At 41.6% G+C, this 21,068-nt stretch overlaps 2 protein-coding genes across 3 annotated transcripts in view; one reads left to right on the top strand and one right to left on the bottom strand.

The window, feature by feature from the left end:
- Window positions 1-12,500, top strand: part of NDUFAF2 (NADH:ubiquinone oxidoreductase complex assembly factor 2) — a 60,770-nt gene extending 48,270 nt beyond the window's left edge. The window contains exon 3 of one of the 2 annotated variants that reach the window (XM_080362451.1): window positions 11,447-12,500. In XM_080362451.1, the coding sequence (XP_080218577.1) occupies window positions 11,447-11,704 (258 nt within the window). In that variant the 3' untranslated portion in view covers window positions 11,705-12,500. The remainder of the gene's footprint in view (window positions 1-11,446) is intronic. The other variant, XM_080362450.1, reaches the window with a different exon arrangement.
- Window positions 12,501-12,522: 22 nt separating this feature from the next.
- Window positions 12,523-15,368, bottom strand: SMIM15 (small integral membrane protein 15). The gene is made up of 3 exons (XM_080362453.1): window positions 15,248-15,368; window positions 14,957-15,031; window positions 12,523-14,327 (listed from the first exon to the last, which is right to left on the bottom strand). The coding sequence occupies exon 3, from the start codon at window positions 14,297-14,299 to the stop codon at window positions 14,075-14,077; it is 225 nt and encodes a 74-aa protein (XP_080218579.1). The 5' UTR covers window positions 14,300-14,327; window positions 14,957-15,031; window positions 15,248-15,368; the 3' UTR covers window positions 12,523-14,074.
- Between the last annotated feature and the right edge of the window lie 5,700 nt (window positions 15,369-21,068).

Genomic DNA, 21,068 nt, shown 5'->3' with positions numbered 1-21,068 from the left:
ACTTAATATGGCTACTGCTGAAAAAGACAATAAAAATGCTTCTGTAAATACATGAGCAAAAAAAGAGGGCTAAGGAGAATTTGCACCCTCTGAATGTGGAGGAAAAACAGTGACAAAGGATGAGGAAAAGGCTGAGGTCCTTAATGCTTTTTTGCCTCAGTCATTAATAGTAAGACCAGTTGTGCTCCAGGTACCCAGCCCCCTGAGCTGCAAGACAGGGATGAGCAGAACGAAGCCCCAATAATCCAATGGGAAATGGTTAGTGACCTGCTGCGCAACTGAGATACCCACGTCTATGGGGCAGGATGCGATCCACCCAAGGGTTCTGAGGTGAAGGTGCTCACCAAGCCACTTTCTACTACTCATCTGCAGTCCTGGCTAACTGGGGAGGTCCCAGTTGACTGGAGATTGGAAACGTCATGACCATTTACAAGAAGGGCCGGAAGGAGGATGTGGGGAACTACAGACCTGTCAGTCTGACCTCTCTGTCAGGGAAGGTTATGGAGCAGATGATCTTGAGTGCCATCACATAGCACGTGCAGAACAGCTATGTGATCAGGCCCACGCAGCATGGGTTTATGAAAGGCAGGTCCTGCTTGACTAACCTCATCTTCTTCTACAAGGTGATCCGCTTAGTAGATGAGGGAAAGGCTGTGGATGTTGTCTACCTGGACTTCAGCAAAGCCTTTGACACCATATCTCACAGCATTCTGCTGGAGAAGCTGCAGCTCATGGCCTGGATGGGTGGATTCTGCCATGGATAAAGAACTGGCCCCAAAGAGTTGTGAACGGAGCCAAATCCAGTTGGCGGCCAGTCACGAGTGGTGTTCCCCAGGGCTCATTATTGGGGCCAGTTCTGTTTAATCTCTTTATCAGTGATCTGGAAGATGGGATTGAGTGCACCCTGAGTAAGTTTGCAAATGTCATGAAGTTGAGTGGGAGTGTTGATCTGCGGGAGGGTAGGAAGGCCATATAGGGGGGTCTGGACCAGCTGGATGGTTGGGCTGAGGCCAATTGTATGAGGTTCAACAAGGCCAAGTGCTGGGTCCTGCACTTGGGTCCCAACAAGCCCAGGCAGCGCTACAGGCTCGGGGAAGAGTGGCTGTAAACTGCCTGGCAGAGAGGGATCTGGGGGTGTTGATGGACAGCTGCTGAACATGAGCCAGCAGTGTGCTCAGGTGGCCAAAAAGGCCACCAGCATTCTGGCTTGTATCAGTAATAGTGTGGCCAGCAAGACTAGAGAAGTGATTGTGCCACTGTACTCGGTGCTGGTGAGGCCCCACCTTGAATCCTGTGTTCAGCTTCGGGCCCCTCATCATAAGAAGGACATTGAGATGCTGGAGAGAGTGCAGAGAAAGACAACAAAGCTGGTGAGGGGTCTGAAGCACAAGTCTAATGGGAGCGGCTAAGGGAACTGGGGCTGTTCAGCCTGGAGAAAAGGAGTCTGAGGGGAGACCTTATTGCTGTCTACAACTACCTGAAAGGAGGTTGTAGCATGGAGGGTGTTCGTCTCTCTCTCAAGTAGCAAGTGATAAGGGCAAGAGGAAATGGCCTCAAGTTGTGCCAGGGGAGGTTTAGATTGGATATTACGAAGCATCTCTTCACGGAAGGGGTTGTCAAGCATTGGAACAGGCTGCCCAGGGGAGTGGCAGAGTCACCATCCCTGGAGGTGTTTAAAAGATGTGTAGGTGAGGTTCTTAGGGACATAGTTTAGTGGTGGACTTGGCAGTGTTAGGTTGACAGTTGGACTTGATCTTAAAGGTCTTTTCCAACCTAAACAATTATTTGATTCTGTGTGTCAGATTTTGCACACCTCAGTTGCAATGGAAAGAAATCCTCTTGGGAGGCGGAAGGAAAATTCTTCTCTTCAGGACTCATTTTTTGGGGCTTATGTTGCTATTCCATCATGAAAGTGGAACTCCACGAATTTAAGTGACGTTGAACACTGTAACACTCACAGGACTGCTGTGAGTATGTCTCACTTTTGTGAATTTCCAGCAAAGTTCTGCTGTTAAGAACTTTGTGAGACTTCTCAGCACTTTGTTGATAGGCAGATTTGCATGGCATTCACAAATTTTGCTGTGTCCTATATCTCCTGTTTTCATTCATTTCATTTAAAAAAATGCTTGATTTTAAATCTGAGATAGCATTATGTGAATGCATTAAAAATATTAATGAAAAAAAATGTTATTTTCTGCTGATGCAGCTAATCGAGATAGTGGCTGGATGCGTAAGATACTTGTAAGCTTTGCTTATGATGCCTTTTTCAAGAGACTATCTACCTTTCTGTCTGTCTCTCATCTTTATTCAATCAGTGCGCATGTAACACACAGCCAGATTTTCCCACACACAGGTAGTGGGAGTCATATAAAAATTGGGTTTGATATGTTGTATCTAGGACACATTGATTCTTCGGCTTCTAAACCTAGAAGGAACTAAGAGGCACATTTTTTAGGGTGTAGCAAACCTTAAAAATATCGGGCATATTGTGATTTTTTTTAAGCCTTTGTGTGCCTAACTTCCATTTGATTTCTTTAGTACTTCTAATTTCAGAGGGCATCAGATTTGTAGGGGCCTTTAAAGAATCCTATGGTTTGTAACACAAGGTACCTGAATGTATTTAGAAGTCTAACCCTTTTTTTTCCCCTTCACAGACCTTGTAGCTACACATTACTACTGCCCATGTTCTGAGGTTCAGGAGTATCTGAATAGCCTGGCATTGTTTATGGCCTTGTCTATAGAATGGAGTAGAAATGAAGTTACAGACTGTCTTGGTGTGCTAGAAAATGCATGAGGAAAAACCATATAAGGTTCTCGAGGCAGTGCCTAGAGAAACGGGTGTGGAGAGGAATGTGGTTTATCTCTGAATCTGCCAATGTAATATCCTGCAGTTGCCAGATGTGAACCTATAGTAACACTGCTCTGTGAACACAGATCTCGGTTCTATACCTCACATTGTTAATCTCGACACTGCTTCCTCTGTAGTGCCCACAGGACTGCACAGCTACAAGTATTCTCAGTTTGAACTGAAACCTCACTGTTGCCTTGTATGCATGTGTATGTATGTTAATATTTCATGGGAAGTGAAGTAGAATTGCATGTTCCTTTAATTAGTATCAAGAGCCTGAAAGCAGTTTGAAATAGAAAACCACAGTAAATGAGTGCTTTTCTCATGCATTATGTACTTGTCATGCAGTAATAAATCTCAGTGGTTTGTGAATTGCACAGTTGGATAGAAGGTGAAATGTTAAAAACGGAAACTTTTTGTGACAGCTCCTGTCTTCTTTCAAACTATTTCTATCATTTCCATAATTGTCTGTTTTGACAGCCTCCTTGTCAAGGAGGCAAAAATGTACTTCAGTGAGTTGTAATGAGCATGAGGTTTCAATGATTGTTTTTACTGCTATCTACTCCCTCCCAGAATAATTACATCAAAATTACATTGTTTGGTTGCCACAATGCCTACCCACTTTTCCCATTTATTTGATATTAAGTATTATTTATTTGAGAGATTATATGATCAAAACTAGCTTCAGCCACGGAGATTAGTTTACGTAGAATATACATTTCTTTAACCACAATGGGATGCAGTTTAGAAAAATTATTTGTTTGACACTGTTGGGGTTGCACGGTACAGTTTTGTTCCTGTCTTCTTTCAGATGCTTCAGGTGAGAAGTTTTAAAATGAGAACTCTGACAAGGAGATTGCACATTCTTGCATAGAGAATAGGGCTTAGCAAATGGGTATAATATTTTGCTCCTGAAGCCACAAAAAGCTGCAGAATATGATTTACAGTTCTAGGAAATGCTGTTAAAAAGCACAGGGATAAACATATCTGAGAAAAATATTTTCCATTGTTGTTTTCCAGGATCACAACCAGGACTGAAAATTTGGGACATATATGAATTATGTGACTTGCACTAAACGGCATTTTGCATAGAAAATTGTGCATTATTCCAGAGAGGATTATTACTCAGTGTGAAAGGGCAGTAAAATTTGACAATATAAAAAGCTGAGCTACAAAGGTCTAAATAGAAGGGGGTGGTCAGGGTAAAAAAAAAAAGGAGCTTGAAGAAGTTCTTATTTTTTAGAGTTTTTTCCTCTTATTCACTCTAACTTTCTCTTCAGGTGTGAAACAGCCTTGGCAGGTGCTTGTCGGCCTCGACAGAAGGGAGTGTGGAGGCACTAGTTTGTCACATTACACAGTTTGCCTGTGCTGCAGGTCCCAAGGCTGTAGGGCAGAGCTGCTGCTGCTCTGCTGCTCCCCTCTGTGTGGGAGGGAGGCCACGGAGCGTTGGCTCCGTCTCCGAACTCAGTGTCAGCACCACTGAACGGGGGTGGAGGGATAAGTAACATGTACCAGGAAAAGGGCTGGTACAGGCTACGTCATCCGTAGAGTAAGGGGAAAGCAAGGACCACACTGGGACTGAGTCACAGCTGCAGTTCTTTGTTTGCTCTGTGGGCATCAAGGCTGCGCGTTGCCCTTTATTCAGGGCAGAGTGCGGTGGTGCCGGGCTAGCTTGTGATTTTTTGCTGCTTCTACACAGTTTAATCTGTGATCTTGTTCTGTACAAAAATCTTCGCAGTATTACAAAAATAATTCAGGCACAAACCCTTACTGACTCCATGTGTTGTCAGCATGCTTTACATTCCAGTGTCTGTGCCTTTTCTTGTCATTTTGCTGCTCATTACATGTTCTTGCCAAATAGCCTGTGTGCTACACTGTGGTGCCCTAGAGACTGTTGTCAGCTCATTTTGGAAATTCTGTGTTTCAGGAGTAGCAATATAGTAACTCAGTAATAGTTGGCATTGCTTCTCTGTAGGTTTGATTTAACAAAAAAACCCAGTGTGAGTTCGAATTCGTATTTAGTTGATTTAGCTCGGTAGAAAATGTGATATTAGCACTGTATTGAAACCTAAATATTGGGCCGTCATCAAAACATGTATTTGTACTTACATTTGTAATCAATATCTTGGTTTAACACTTACACTTTAATTATGGAGTGCATTAAATCTTAATTGCAATTTTTGTGCTGTTACTGGTTGATTCCAAATAGTGAGTGCACTTTTCATTTACAGGGTTAGGAACTCAAAATGCACAAACCGCCTTCATCTGGAATGAGCTGTAATGGTCCTGAGGAGTTACCTTTCCCTTAAAACAGAATGGAAGTCAGAGCTTCCTATTTGAAACACCTGTGGTACCACTGGAAGTGCATTTCTGTATCTGTTTATGTTTAAGGGGTTGTTGCAGGTTGCAAGCAAAAATAGCTGTTCTAAACCAGCAGCTATGTTAATTTAGTAATTTGTTCGGATTATTTGTCTGATTTATGTTTGAAGGTCAAAAAGGCTATTTTACAAAGCCTAGACAATGAGAGATGCCATCAATTGTGATGTATCCAACAAAGATCTTTCAGATCAGTTTACTTCTGAATTTTGCAGGGTTCATCCCTGCAAAAAATCACATTGAGTGCATAGGACACAATCCATGTTGTAGAATTGCGGCTGATCAGAGATTTGTTTGAAAACAAAACCTGGAAAAAGCAAATCTTACATTGATTTGACTAATGTTGAAAGTCAGTTGCCCAAAGATATTTTGCAGGTATGTTTTTCACAAAATTAGCAGTCAGTTGGCTCATTGTTTGATTTAAATAGGTATTTTAGCAAAGCTAGATAAAGCTTTTGAAATCGAACTGCTCCTCTGTTTTTGCCGTGTCCTGACACAGCCCTTCATTTACCACATAATTTTTTATTCCCAGCCTGGTGCTGCTGAGTTCATGCTTAGTTGCTGAGTTAACAAGACCTGCCCTGGATCAGAACGTTCAATGCTTCCCAGTGATGAGGTGTTCCCTCTGCCTCCTACTCTTGAAGTATGATGTAATATCAGATTATTTGATCTTGCCTATTTAACTTGTCAAACTGGAAAACTGAGTTTAGTTAACCAGTTTGGTGATATTATGAGAACAGGTGAATTGGCTTAACTTCAAGGACTTTGGTGGACTTCCAATGAAGAAAAACTTCTGTGTTGAATTGTTGTACAACAATCAAACAGATTTTTTTCCTTTTCATTTGTCATTTTTTTAATTTTCGCTAACTTTTAGATAAGAGATTTTAACAGGCAGAGTTCAAAGTTCAAGTTCATTTATGATTAAACATTAACAATTCAAACTAGACACCAAAATGCAAGTATTCGATGAATATGTAGTGTCTGGACAGTTCAACGTTAATCCATCCAGATGTTTCTCAAATAATAGTTAATGCTATTCAAATAACAAGAAGTCATGAGCATTTCAACGTGTGTGATTAAGATAACTTAGGAAGCTGGAATAGTTTCTAAGAGCTATTTCTTTCTGCTATTTCTTTTTTTTAATTTAATCGAAATACAAAGCTATCTGAAATGAAATGTGATGTCTTGCTCAGAATTAATAGTACATAAAGCCTGTGTATTTATAGGTTTGGGTATAGTGTCTTTAGAAAATCATCTGAAAAGAACAAAACTAAAACAAGCACCAGTTTGTTAAAAAAAACCTTTAAACCGTCCCTCTTGGACATTGTTACATTGGTATTCTGTGTCTAGCCCCCTACATCCCTAGAACTACTTGTTCACAAGTTTGGGTGTCCCTTTGCCTTTAGGAGACTGAAGATGCTCCGTGAGAGGCAAGTGGTGTTATAACCAATGGGTCGCTTGAGGACTGAGTGGGAAATAGTAAAGAAGTAAGGGGAGGGGGAGGGGGAGGAAGAGTTACCGAGACTGTGGGGTTCAGGAGGTGCTGCAGGATAGAAACGGTGAAATACAGACATTTGCCTCTGGAGAAGATGAGCACGGAGTGTTCACAAGATTAGTAGTCACTACTGGGCAAGACCCCAGCTGAAGGAATAAGCAAATCCAGAGAAACCTCCTTTGTTTTGGATTTATGACATTTTCCCACCAGGAGGAACTAATTTTATTTATTCTGTAAGGCTACTCATTTATTTAGAAAAGGGAAAGCAGCAACAATATCAGTTCCTTTAAGAGTGAAAGAACACTACATTCCAAATCTTCAGCCTCCAAAGCAGGTCTTCCAGTACAGCCTGCTAGGCACTGAAAGTTCTTTGGCTAGAGACAAACTTCTAGATTTTTCTCTTTCTAGGGAGCAGAGGTGAATGCAGTTTCCAAGCAGCAGAGGATGCTTGGTGATACACCTCAGCTGCTAGAGTTAAGTGAGAGCTTTAAACAAAAATACAGTTTGCAAGAGAAGTGCGTGCCAGTGACGTGAAATACAGCATGGTCCTGTTTGCAGCAGCGCACCTGGAAGACAGCAGCGTGTCTTAGGCTATGTTGCCTGCATGACCAGCCAACACTCATTCTTTGTTCATGCAGCTCTTACCACTACTAAGATGTCAGGATACACAGAAGTCATCACTTTGTGGATTAAAAGCAGCTGCCTCAAACTCCACATAGGGGACACTTTGGCATTTCCTAATAATGATGTCAGGTTCTTCAAGAAAACCTTCGAGATGGCTTCTTTAAGCTCTGCCTTTCTACAAAGGGAAGGCACACAGCTGCAATCATTAGAAGCATGAAACGCCTCATAGAGCTTACAGTAATCACCAAAGCTGGACAAGTAGTTACCTGCAGTGAGTAAAATTTCTTCTTTTACATCCCACCTAAAAGTAAACTGTAGAATATGTACTTGGACTGACTTCTTGCTTCATCAGGCCTATCTTGATCCAAATGCTGGGAGCTGGTGCATTTCAAGGTGAAATCTACATATAGGGATTTCAGCTGGCATAAAACATGGCTGGATGTCTTCAGGCATTTTTCAGTTTTGCAGCATAATCCAAATCTTTAGATTTCTCTTTTAATAAAAATTATAAAAGGCATTTCTCATACTCTTTAGATGCCGTGTGCCTCCTGAGAACTGCAGGTTCAAAAGGCTTATATAATTTATTTGTATAAAGAGAGTATTGGAATAACAAACTAGCCCTTAGAAACCTGGTAGATTCTGTGTTATCTGTGTTGAGTAGAAATATTTTGTATTTCCCCTGAAGGTCGGAGCATGTTACATATTCATGTTTTTAAATTGTGTGTTTTGGGGGGCAATTTATAGTGATCCTAGCTGTTTTAGAAAATATTTTAATTAATCTTGGAGAAGGAGAGAAGATAAATGTTCTGAACCTTTAGCTCCCTGTCACTGTTTGCAGTGTATCAAACAGTAAATGATGGGGTTGCAATGGAGCCCTGAAGTGATAATGTGGTGCTATGCAGGTGAGTTGGAAGAGCCTGTGGTGCCATGCAGATTTACAGACTACTTGTGATGGGTAGAAGAGCCCAGCAGATGTTGGCTTCTCTACCACTGTTCATCAGGTGATAGGAAGCCCTTTTGAGGATGGCTGGGGAGGACCATTTCTAACACTCACTGTGTTTAATTGCAGTGAGCCATGCAGATAAACTGAAGCCAAATTTGGACAATCAGTTATAAAGATCTTGCACAATCCTAGTGTGTTTTAAGAATAATTCCTTCCATAAGTATGCATGCAATAGTATATTAAAATTTACATTTTGAACCAAGTTGATTATTATATTCAAATTTGGAACTACTGGGATCTTTTATTTAAATGCCTGTAATGGCAGGGAAACTTCAGTTTGATAACTGCTTCAAATTTCAGTGACTATGGTAACTGAACCAATAGTATAATACTTAGAAGCAGAATCACAAAGTTTAAAACCAAAAAAAGTATATGTTCTAGTAAGAATTGAGAATGACATATTTGCTAAGGATAATATTAGAAACAGGAAGGACACAGTGCCTGTGGGAGAATTCTACAGAACAAACTTGCCAGTATCAAAGGACAAGATGCTCATGCCAAGAAAACTCATCTATTTTGACCCGATTTTTCTAACATACCAGTTGACACAAGATGCCTGATTCACATTTTCTTTAGTTTGAGCACAGGAACCCTCATTTCCTTGTACATGTTAGTGACATGAGTTTAACGCATAAAATGGATGTGTGCTGATTCTTTGAACTTGAAACATTTTTGTCTTGGTGTGGATTGTCTAGATGATTCTGACCAAGTCCAATCATTTTTTTTTTCTGTGTTGGCTTAATAGGATCATTCCTCATGCTTTTTTCAATATTAACCTGGTTATTTCACTAGATCGCAACTGTACTTTGGCCAGGGAAAGCTGATTAAAAGAATCTTACCGAGTCTGAAAAACAGACAACAATTTTACATCAGTGTTTAAAATGGACTTGAAGCATTTGGAATTTAGTTACAGCTGCCATTACCAGACTCAGATAACTTTGTTAAAGTAATAACTGAAAAAAAGTTAGTAAGTAGCTGTTCACAGTAAATGAATTACATTCATATTTTAATAAATCATTTCATGTTGTTTTAGCTGAAACTATTTTGCAGTCTTCAGATATCACAAATGTATATGACCTTGTTTCTTCGTAGTGGGGTAATACAAGCACCATAGGAGTAATCCCCTTGAAATCAATAAGGTCATGGTAGATTTATAGACACATAGGAAACAGGGACGGAACTGAGAGATGTTATAATGAGATTTTGCTATACTGACTGTTGAAAATTTGACCTTGTTAAGCTTGGTAATATTTTTATTTAAGTATGGGAGAATTTTGTCCCTCCCCTGCTTGAGTTTGCAAAGTCATTTGTGGGCTGATTGTGTGTTTTCATGCTGTATACATATGTGAAGTGTTTTGCCTCTGCTTTGTGCATCTGTGAATTTAAGTATACAGGCAATTAAGGACTCAGAAAAAGGTGTTAGTTTTCATTATATCTCCAAGATGTTTTTCTTTAAATATTGCCTTTTAAAATGTTCTTAAATGTTCACATACTTGCTATGTGATCTCTTGGCAGTATCAAATATATTCTAATGCCATTACTACAATACTGTCATGGCCTTCTACTGAGAGGCATGTGTACAGTTTCTCTGTAGATCTGCCATATACTTGTAATCCAGAGAAAGCTGTTCAGCCTTTTTCCCCCTGTATCCCAGTCTAAATGCAAATATTAGCAGCTTCCTTGTTGCATGGTTTTGGTTACAGGTAAGTTGTATTTCGCTTCAAAATGTTACAAAAATTCGCATTACCTTTCAGCTTTTGTTTCTCATACTGTTAGCAGAATTTGCAAATCATCTTTCTAATAGGAAACATATGCTAACAGGTAAAAACCAAACAGTATTTTTCAAGGCTTTTTTTTTAATATTTACTTTAGGAGTTGTGTTTTCCTCTGAACAAGACTGCAAGGTCTACAAACAGCTGGTTTTCTATTATACCTGTGAACAAGCCAGTAATTGCACTTGCTTCAACTAATAGCTTCAGTGTCTCTCAGTGGAAGCAGCCAAATCCCAGTTCAGGTCCCCTTTGTTAGTGATCTTCCAGCTTTTGTCTGTACCCACCCAAGTTTCAGTACATAGCTTCATAAAGTTGAATCAGCAAGTTGTATGAGCCTTCTCTGAGTACACGGCCTGGGTGGGTCTTTGGCCGTGCAGTTAGATTGTGGCATCAGATAGTTGCTTCAGTTTATCAGTGGTGGAGGTAAACCTTGGAAACTAGATCACTTTTATTTGTATTTTTTACCTGTACAGAGGCAGTAGGTATGATTTTACACCCTTTATGGATGCATTATGTTTATTTTAGCTAACACACTTGGTAGGTACGTGGAGTTAACACACAGCTTACCTAAGCTTGAGGTCCTCACCACAGTGCCCAGTTCTTGGATGGCCAGGGAAGCACCAGCTGAGAATCTGTTGGCCTCCCCTGCTGGGACCATGCTGGTCTTTGGCCTTGCTGAGCTGTCCTCAGAGTTTTCTGGGGCAGGATTTCCCTCAGGGAGTTTTATGCTTCCCTCACCTTCCCCAGTGTTTTTTCTCCTGAGTTACTAGTACCAGTAACTCAGTAGTTTCAGTTCTGTCCTGGCTATTTTTTAGTTATTATTGTACTTATTTATTAATCTTGCATGGCTTCAGCTTAGGCAATAGCAGAGTCAAGGCTGCATACTTGGCTGCTCCCAAAACCACAGGCAGGGGCACACAGATACCTAATGTCATAGGCTTAGTGAGCTACAGGAAGAAATGCAAGTGACAAATAGCTACATAGTAGCAAGTCCTATATAGAACATAATATAAAAGGTAGCCTTGTTTTTAATACATTTTCACATTTGTTGATTACTGTTCTTTATTTTCATTTTTGATTCAATATAATAGCGAAACTGAGACACGTTGCAATTTTACTTCAACAGCATGATCAAAACATTAAGAACATTTTAAACTAGGGCTGAATTGCAGTTGCAGAAACAGTTAATTTTGCCACGTTATTTTACCTATGTACATTAAAATGTGGATTATAAAATTAAGAATGATGACAGCTTAAAATGTTTTATTTCAACACTGAGTATTGCATTTATTTCTGATTTATCTAATTACCTTTCTCTGTGTTCTTAGGAGATTCTTAGGAATGAAAATTATAGAGAAGAAATGAAACAGAAAATCAGAGATGTAGCCGAAAAGGATAAGCTGCTTCAGGCCAAGGAATACAAGGAGGGACTTGTTGCCGAACCAGTTCACACTCAAATTAAAGGCCACGCATCAGCCCCCTACTATGGAAAGAAAGAGCCTTCACAAGATCCAACAAGCACCGCGAGTACCTTTCAGCCGGGCTCCTGGATGCCACCAGGCAGTGAGAGTAGTCATAATAAATAAACAATTGTACAAGTATTCATATGGATAAATATTGTAATAGACAACACAAATACCTGCTCTATGTAAGCAATAAAGTAATACTGAAGCAATTTCATTTATTTTTGTAGAACTGTTCAAATAGGTTTAATTATGACAAACAGCTGTAGAATATTTGGCTTTAGTGAAAAACAGCATGTCTGTCTTAGTGGTTTTTTTTCAACAGTTGCTGTTCATCAGTTACTCATGACATCATAGGTAGGTTTTCTAGCTAACTTTTCTTCTTTCATTTTTGTTTTGTGTAATAAATTTTAATCAGTGCACTTAAATTTTCTCAAACCTAGGCATCAGTTTAAGATAGTTCTTTGGAATGTTTGTTAATGCCCTTGGCAGTGCCACTGTGCTTTCCTCTGGTGTGTGGATGAAAAAGTTGATTTCATTAAGAGGAGTCACTGTGACACTACACTGACTATGCACTGTATTAATTTTACAAAACATTATTTAACTTAGTCTTAAAAAAACAAAGTCTTTGAGTTACACTTAATTTGCAGTCAGCAGTACACACAGGATAAAATCAAGCTGAGTTAAACTACATATAACTACTGTAACAGAGGTGAGAAGCACTTGGTGAACTGCTGAAAAATAACACAGGGTTTGGGACAAGTGGCTGCCATTAATATTTAAAAAAATGAATTTGTTTTTATTTCTGGTGTGTGCAGAGACTTCCCTAAACTATCACATCTGTTTGGCCATAGTTTAGATACATAAAACATGCAGATTCTATGCTTAGAGCTGCTGTTTGAGAACTTCAAGTCAAAATAAAGATCACACAATCTTTTGAAAAAAGTATCAAATTTATTTGTGCAGTACATCCTTCATCAGTTCTCCTCCATGTCTTTTAAGATATGTAGGTATCAAAGGTGGAACATGTACACATTTGACAATACTTGAGAAAAAAACATGGAGACTTGATCCCATGTGTTTTAAAAATGACAAAATATCATATTCTAATGGTGTTTGCTTTGACCAACAATATTGAAAATCTTCACATTTACTTTAAGTCATTTCAGTTAGGCTCCCCACTTCTCATCCCCTTTGGTATAAGACAGCTCTACAGGTTTCCACATTTGAACACTGGTATTATTTTAAGCTTTTATTTTTAAATATAGTGAAGGACAAGTTTCTAGAAAGCACAAGCCTGTGCTGCTGTTTACAAAGATGCTGAGTCTGAAAACTTGATGTCTGCTACAAGCTCTTGAGAACTAGACTATTAATAAAAATTAGGCTTTGAAAAATTAACCACTTGTTAGAAAAACATGAATTGGAATCAAGGTTAAATAATTTTGGCATATTTACAACACAATCCCCATTTGGACTTTTTCCAGTATGCTAGTATTTTGCAGCCTGGAAGGCAGCAGCTTCAAGGGCCATGAGAACAAAGATCCCACCTAAACCCAGGAGGTCCTAAATCAAAGGTAGCCAGAAGTTTAGCAAGTAGGAAGAATTACTGTCACCAGCACACACATCCTCCTCCTGTACTCCCCCCACAGCCACCTGCTATAGGTCACTGGGACACAGCATGCTAGGCCACCTGGGCCTTTGGTCTCACCCTGTTTATGACTATTTTTTGAAGCATAAAATGTTTCTGAAGGCAGAAACAACTTAGTTACAGATGGAGTGTTCAGGTGATTGTTAGGGGAAAACCAAAAAACATAGTGTATCTTGTAAAACATGGGTGGCTGTGGCTTCACACTAATGAAGGGAATAAGAACAATCCATCAGTTTCCTAGAATCTGGGCTGAATTTCAAGACCATTGATGGCTGGTAGTTCAGGAAACAGGAAAATCCAAGTTCGGCTCTTCATGCAGACAAGCCCCACCACCAAAGATACTGCAGCAGCCGCTGTGGGCATGCCACTGAATGAACGCCACAGGGCCATGCACAGCATCCTTAAAGGAAATCAGCAAGGTATTGCTACCTAACTCTGAAGCTCTGCTGAAGGTATACCAAAACTTGCCCTTCTGTAATCCAGTTTACTGTTCACATTTTCCCCATAATTTGACAGTTTTAAGACACTTGTTAAGTCATAGCTTAGCTAAGGAAAAAAAAAATCTACCTCTAGAGCCACCCAACAGATTGATTTTTAATTGAACATGCAAATTTAAAAAAGCAACCTGCACTGAAACACAAATGGTAGATTAAATTATTGTAACAAGTGTCACTTGGGCAAACAAAAATCAGCTCAGCAGAAAAAAATACATTGAAGGGATTAAATTTCATACTTCAAGAAATAACCAGATCAAGTATCAAAGGACAGTTACAACACAAAATGTACAGGAGTTTCATTTTTAAAGTAGATTCTTTGCATAAGGAAGGGCTTTTTGACTTTCCCACTTAATCCTTCTTTGTTCGTTTGGCTTTTGCAATATTCTCTTGGCGTTTCTGTTTCTTCTTTTGCTCTCGCTCCCTGGCCTCAATCATTTTTGCAAGCTTCCATGAAAGTGCTGCACTGATTATGAACAACGGTGTAAGGGCCAAAATCACTGTAGTAAGGAAGCCGTATGGGTCCTTTGCAGCCCACTCCACAATGTATTCAGCCCAAGCCTTAATATCAAACATTTTTTCTGGTTTTTATATTGGGAAAACCCTATGGAATAACAAAACAAAATTTTTGAGTATTCAGAAAAATAAAAGCACATATACACAGCAATTACTATTTTAATATATCATCATCTTTCATTATTAAAGACCAAGCTCTTTTTTGCTAGAAAAGTACAGCATAGTATGCAAAAGTAAACATAACACAAAGTGCTGACCATAGCTTAAAGTACAATTTACAAAATAATTAAGCATTTCATCCAACAGAGCTTCAGATACTACAAATAAGAAATTGCTACGTGGGAAAAAAGTTAGGTCTGTGCTGCTTTGGAAGAGAGCCGAGTAGGTTTATGTTTCTATAGCTTTTACTTAGGAGGCGAGGGAGCTGGGGCAGCGCTGTAAGTAGTGAACTGGCCATAGTCGGTAATTCAAAATCAACGTACGGGCTGTGTCGGCAGCAGCACGGCCGCGCCCCCCGCGCCCCGGCACAGCCCACCAGAGGCGCGGAGCCGCTGGGCCCGGCGCGGCAGCCGCCACCCGGACACCGTCCCCGCCTCCCGCCGGCGCGGCCCCTCGCCCTGTCCCCCCGGCCCCCCCGGTAACGGCCGGCCGCGCGGCCCGCCCCGCCCCCGCCCCCTCCCAACGGCCGCGCTGTGGAGGCCGCCGCGCCCCCCTCACCTGCGGCGGGGGGCCCAGCACCACCTCGGGCACCCTCCGGGCCTGCCGAGCGACGGAAGGGTGGCGCCGAGGTCCCTGCGGAGAGAAGACACAGCCCGTGAGGGAAAGGCGCCCAGCGCGGCCCGGCCCCGGCAGCGCTCGCCTCCGCCCGGCACACGTCGCGCTGCTCGCGGAGGATGGCGGCAGCAAGCATTGCCGGGGCTCGGAGGCTGTGCCGTGCCGTGCTGCGCCGCCTCCCCTCACGTCCCTCCCGCCCGCCGCCCCTCGTCCCCCGCCACTGCCCCACGGTACCGTAGCCCTGGAGGGAGCCGGCCGGCCGAGCGGAAACAGGAAGGAGGTGCCCAGCCCAGCCCATGCCGGCCTGGCGCGGAGGAGGCAGAGCCCGCCCGCCCCTCGGCGGCCGTCGTCAGACGTCAGGGCGGGGCGGGGCGGGGCGGTGCCACGCGCAGACACCAGGGTTGGGCCGTGGCGGAGCGGCCCCGCCCCGCTGGGCGGAGTCTCGGCTGACAGGCCCGGCGCGCGGTGCCGCGAGTGCCGCCGAGGCGGGCGGCGATTGTTCCGCGTTGAGAACACGCCGGAGGGGGAAAAGGCGTTTCCGTGGTGCCTGAGCGGGCGTGTCACGCTGCAAAGCCTCCCCGCCGAGGCCAGTGGCGGGACGCGGCTCGTGCACTGTGACAGTCCGGCAGCGACTGGTGACCCACTCGGGCCGCCGCGAGGTCGGGACCCCGTGGCCCGCGTCATCCCTTTTCTCCCGCGTCTCCCTTTTCTCTCCCGTTACGGTGCCGCTCAGGTGCGTGGTGCCGCCGGGATGCAGAGCGCAAGCGACCTGTAGCTTGGTGAGATGCTGCCTGCGTCCCGTGCCCCTTTGGGACACGCTGACGCGGCGCAGTGGCCGCTCTCGGTGAGGAGCTGCGCGGCACCGCGCGGTCCCGGGGTCCCGGCGCCCTGCGACAGCTGCTGTCAGAGCGGTGGTTGTGGCACTGCTCCCCACTGACCCGACCTCAGCAAAAACACGGCTGATCGCAGTATAACCTCAGCGACTGTTACTGCCTTTAACCTTCTCATACTGAGAATTCAGGGTTCGAGATTTTGTTTTGTGTGTCTTGCGCTGTCCCTTCTCCCTTTTGACACGCAGGTGTGCATGCACACACTGATGTGAATAAAAGCTTCGTTGTTTCCAAAGCAAAGTTAAGCGTAGATTAGGGTATTATCCTCCTACGTGAAAAGACCTTGCAATCACTTGAATTGTATTGATCAATTCAGCAGTCACTTCCTCTGTAGCATAATAGCAAATGCCATGAGGTCATTCTAATTCTGTATGACTTTTCTTTACATGTATATTTATATTTTTAAAGGGCAGCAATCGGGGAAATACATATATTTTTTCAATGAGAGGGTCACTGACAAGATATCTAATTTAAAATGCTTTAGATAGAGCATATTGAATGCAATTTTGTGCTATGTGCAAATTTTCATTATTTTTGCATTCTTATTGAAGACCTGCCTGTAGTGTTCTGGCTCTTGTGATATCTTTTAAGAAGAAGAAGGAGAAGGAGAAGAAGGAGAAGAAGGAGAAGGAGAAGGAAGAAAAGACCTGAAAGAGACCCACAACAATCATCTAGCCCAACTGCCTGACCAAAAATCAAAGCCTGTTATTAGAGGCATTGTCCAAATGCCTCTTAAATGCTGACAGGCTTGCGGCATCATCTACCTCTCCAGGAAGCCCGTTCCAGTGTTTGACCACCCTCTTGGTAGAGAAATGCTTCCTAATGTCCAGTCCAAACCTCTCCTGCTGCAGATTTGAACCATTCCTACGTGTCCCTTCACTGGATTCCAGACAGAAGAGCTCAGCACCTCCCTCTCTATGTCCTCTGGTTAGGAAGCTGCACGGAGCAATGATGTTGCCCTTTCCAACCTAGACAAGCCAGAGTACTCAGCTACTCCTCATAGGACATTACTTCCAGCCTTTCACCAGTTTTGTTGCTCTCTTCCGGATACATTCAAGTAGGTGCAGAATCCAGCATTTGTTCCTGTTAAATTTCATGCCATTTATGATTGCTCCAATCTATCTAGATCTCTCTGCAAGGCATTTTGTCCCTCAAGAGAGTCAACACCACCTTCCAGTTTGGTATCATCAGCAAACTTGCTAATGATGTGTTCAACTCCTGCATCCAGGTCATTGAACAGGACTGATCCCAGACTTGAACCCTGAGGAACAGCACTGGTGACTGATCACCAGGAAGATGTAGCCCCATTCACTACAACACTTTGAGTCCGGCCCTTCAGCCAGTTCTTCACCCAGCACACTGTGAACCTGCTCATCCCACAGCTGGACAGTTTGTCCAGAAGGATGCTCTGAGAGACAGTATCAAAAGCCTTTCTAAAATCCAGAAAAACAACAACCACTGCTTTCCTTCATCCACTAGAGGGGCGACCTTATAATAGAAGGTTATCAAGCTGGTTAAACAGGACTTTCTTTTTGTGAACCCATGTTGACTGGGCCTGATGATTGCACCGTTCTTTCAATGCCTTTCAATAGTACCTGATATAATCTTCTCCATAATCATTCCAGAAACTGAGGTTAGACTGGCAGGTCTGTAGTTTCCTGGGTCTTCCCTCACACCCTTTTTGTGACCTGTAATAACACTGGCCGGCTTCCAGTCAGCAGGAACGTCCAGAGACTCCAGAGGCCTTTAATAGAGATCTCTACATGTATCTACATACATGTTACTCAGCCATTTACATGAGCATTAAAGCTTTTAGAGAGGTTATGGGTCCCTGTTTGGTCTGTAGTTTATAAATCTTAGCAAAATGTAACAATCTAAAATTATTGGATCTTAGATACTTGTTCGAAGTGTCTGGATTTATTGATATCATTATAAGCTATTTTTGCATGCTGCGTAGCTATGTTAGAAGTAGATGGGCTGTTACATAAGAATAGCCTATTTCTGGTAGAATTGTGTATTGGGCTAAAGGGGACACAGTTATACTTCTGATGCTTTGATGTCAAATTCAGGTACATATGCCAAATTAAGCATTGATCTAGTCAACAGTTATAAATGAGATGCTCTATACATGCTGCAAATGAATTTTCAGTGCCAGTCTTTCACATAATAGTAATAGCCTCATCCATCTGTCTTTCTATGTCTTCTCTGCCTTATTCATTTAAAGAGGAAAATGCCTGATTCATTGTGGCAGGGAAGAAATAAAAAGTAGGGATTTTTAATTTGCATTTCCAAGAAAACAGATCTATGTGATTACATTTTCTGTTGTCCTTCTCCCTTTAATAGGTTCTGAAGTTGCTGGCTGGTAATATAGGCAAAGTAGAGGTCCCATACATAATAATTCTGCTCCTTTAAGATCTGTGAAAACAGGCAGCTAGGTAGAGAAGAGAGGCCCAGGCTACCACCTTGACTGAAAGCTGCAGTGTGTCTCTATTAGGAATGAGAAGATATTATGGGATTACTACCTGATGGGAAAGCTTCTTTTAGGGCTTGCACTCTACCAAATTCAGAGTAATTCAACCACAAGGCCACAGGAGATCAGGGTATTTGTTTTTATTTTCTGAGTTACTCAGTTGTTTAAGTAGTCAAAGAGAGAAGAGAAATTCCAGAATACACTACAACTTGAACAAGACAGCACAACCCTTAGCACATGGTCAGAACACTGTAAATGACCAGATTAAGCATATGTTTATGTTAACTATAGTTTTGGAAGTTAACTGCTACTATGTAAATCTGGATTTTACTTTACATCTCATCTAGATTTTGTTTAAATGACCTTGTTCTGTTATTTATTGTGATATATGTGCCTGTAGGTATTTTAAGACAGTCACTCTTTAATTTTCTGTTTGTCAGTTACAAGTGGATGAGCAAGAGAATTTGAGGGTTTAGGAGGGGGCAGGAAAGAATCCACTGATGCAAGGTCACATCATCTAAAGTGTGAATGTTCATACTAAACGTCATAATGGTTACAGATGTCATTGCAGATATCTAGTCTAGGAAGGAACTTTACTTGGGATGGAGTTAAACTTTTTAGCAGCCACATAACCTCAATGGTAGCAGCCAGAGAAGTAGCATTAAAATATAATAACATACAAATTTATGAAGCATCAACTTTGATAAAATTAAATAATGAGTTAATTTTTATATTTACATAAGCATATATGTGGACAGCATTAAAAGTGACATTTCAATGGAATTTCATGAGGGCATGCTGGAGGGGACAAGCATTACAATCCATTGTCAAACTTTCAAAGAGGGAGTGGGCAAAGGAGTGGAAACGACACTCAAAAAATCCAGCAATAATAAAGTAAGATATAATGCAGAGAAATCTGCTGAAACTGTAATACAGCCAAGGAAAATGGGAGAGTTAGTTGCCTAAAAGCAAAGCCTTTCATGTGCCAACAGTGACTGAAGAGTCTGTGAGTGTTTGAGTGTGTGCGGTGAAGACAAGCTTTGAGTAAATATATACTTTTATCTCAGAGGTTTTGACATGTATCAGTGGTCCAGAATCAATCTACATAAGGAAGCTGCTAAATATTTCACACAGTATAATCTCTAATGACCCTTTTTTCATTTGTAAATTCTGAGCATAAACAAGTTTCTTGATTTTTTTTTTTTTTTTTTTTTTTTACTACATACAGCATTAATTCTCCAATAATCTTTGCATATAGTTATTAATGTCCCAGGCATGTTGCACTCCACATGCTGAATGTCCCTGTTTCAGGGGAGCTAGATGGATTTCTTATGCCACTGCACAATGCTGGTTTTCTGAGGAGTTTTGAAAAGTAACTTGACTATTACTTTATTTTTTCTCCAGCCTGTAAAACCTCTAAGCTGTGAAAGCTTTATTGGTACTTTTCTTACCATGTATGATATATCCACAGTATGTGCCAGCCAATAAACATTCTTGGTTTTATAGGTATACTTGAGCCAACAAAACTCCTTCTCACCACTGGGGATTAAGGATTCTTTTTCTGCTACAAATCTTTGTTTAAAAACATTGGTGTTTTATGTTCAAGTGGATCTACAGTATATTTCAATTCTGTAAACTGCATGAACAACCACGTGTATTTGTAGTTTGTCTACCATTTAGCACAGCTAGGTCTGAGAATACAAGATGAAAGTAGTCAAAATCATGAGTAATACTGCTGCTCTACTAAATTCACTTCAAACCAGCCTTATAAACTGTTCTGCTACTGTGTACTTTTGTAGATTGACCATGTGCTAGAACAGCGCATGACCCATAATAGACCAAGTAACTTGCTGCACGATTTTGTACATTAAGGAAGTGAAAGAACATAGAAGTTAGCATATCTAATATTCAACTAAACAGTGATCAACTACTTCTCTGCTCATGAGGCAGACTCATTAATGTAATGGCATTGTTTTTGCTACCCATGTGATGAACGATATAATTGAAGAACAGAAGTGCGTCAAGTCTTACTCCATTCTTCATTTGTTCCTGTTTTAGGTCTCACAGTTCAAAAAGAGAAAAGAATTATCAAAGATTCAAATGGTAGTTATTCAAATAATAGAGACCTTTTCTCCTCCTAGATCATTACTGCATTCTGATATGGTCATGACAGATATGACTGGCTTCTGGATTTTCTTGGGTTATATTAAAGGGAAGGAGAGAGAAAATCATCATCAATACAGTTTTATAAATTCACAGAGTTTTCCCCAGAGCTAGCTTAGTGTAGCAGTTCAGGTAAGAAACTGAGAATAGTGGGATCATATACTAACTGTGACAGTAGGCCTGGGCCAATTCTGAAAATTTTAGGCATTTCCACAGACATCTGATCCCCTGGGAGTGATGGCGAAGGCCAATGGAGAAAGATCAGTGCTTCTGAATGGAGATTCTGTCCAACCATGGTGCGAGTCGCTCTCTGCGGCTGCCTTTTTCCTCTCATGGATCGCAGAGGGCACAGGACTGAAGATACCATCCCCAGCTTATGCACCTTAGTCAACCGCCAAATTGCAGTGTGAGGAACCCAAACCAAACAACATGTCCTTCGATGACTCAACTCCCTGTCTTTAGTATCTGTAGGTGGTAATATTTATCCATCTTCTTAAAATACTTTTAGGTTGTCGAATAAAAGAAGCTGTGC

The sequence above is a fragment of the Nesoenas mayeri genome (assembly GCF_963082525.1).
Source record: "Nesoenas mayeri genome assembly, chromosome: Z".
In the NCBI taxonomy this organism is placed as follows: Eukaryota; Metazoa; Chordata; class Aves; order Columbiformes; family Columbidae; genus Nesoenas; species Nesoenas mayeri.
The sequence above is the reverse complement of the archived record's forward strand: the minus strand, read 5'-3'. Positions and strand labels throughout refer to the sequence as shown.

Excerpts from the sequence above, each read along its gene's own strand:
- SMIM15 (XM_080362453.1), bottom strand. The coding sequence starts at position 14,299 with ATGTTTGATATTAAGGCTTGGGCTGAATACATTGTGGAGTGGGCTGCA.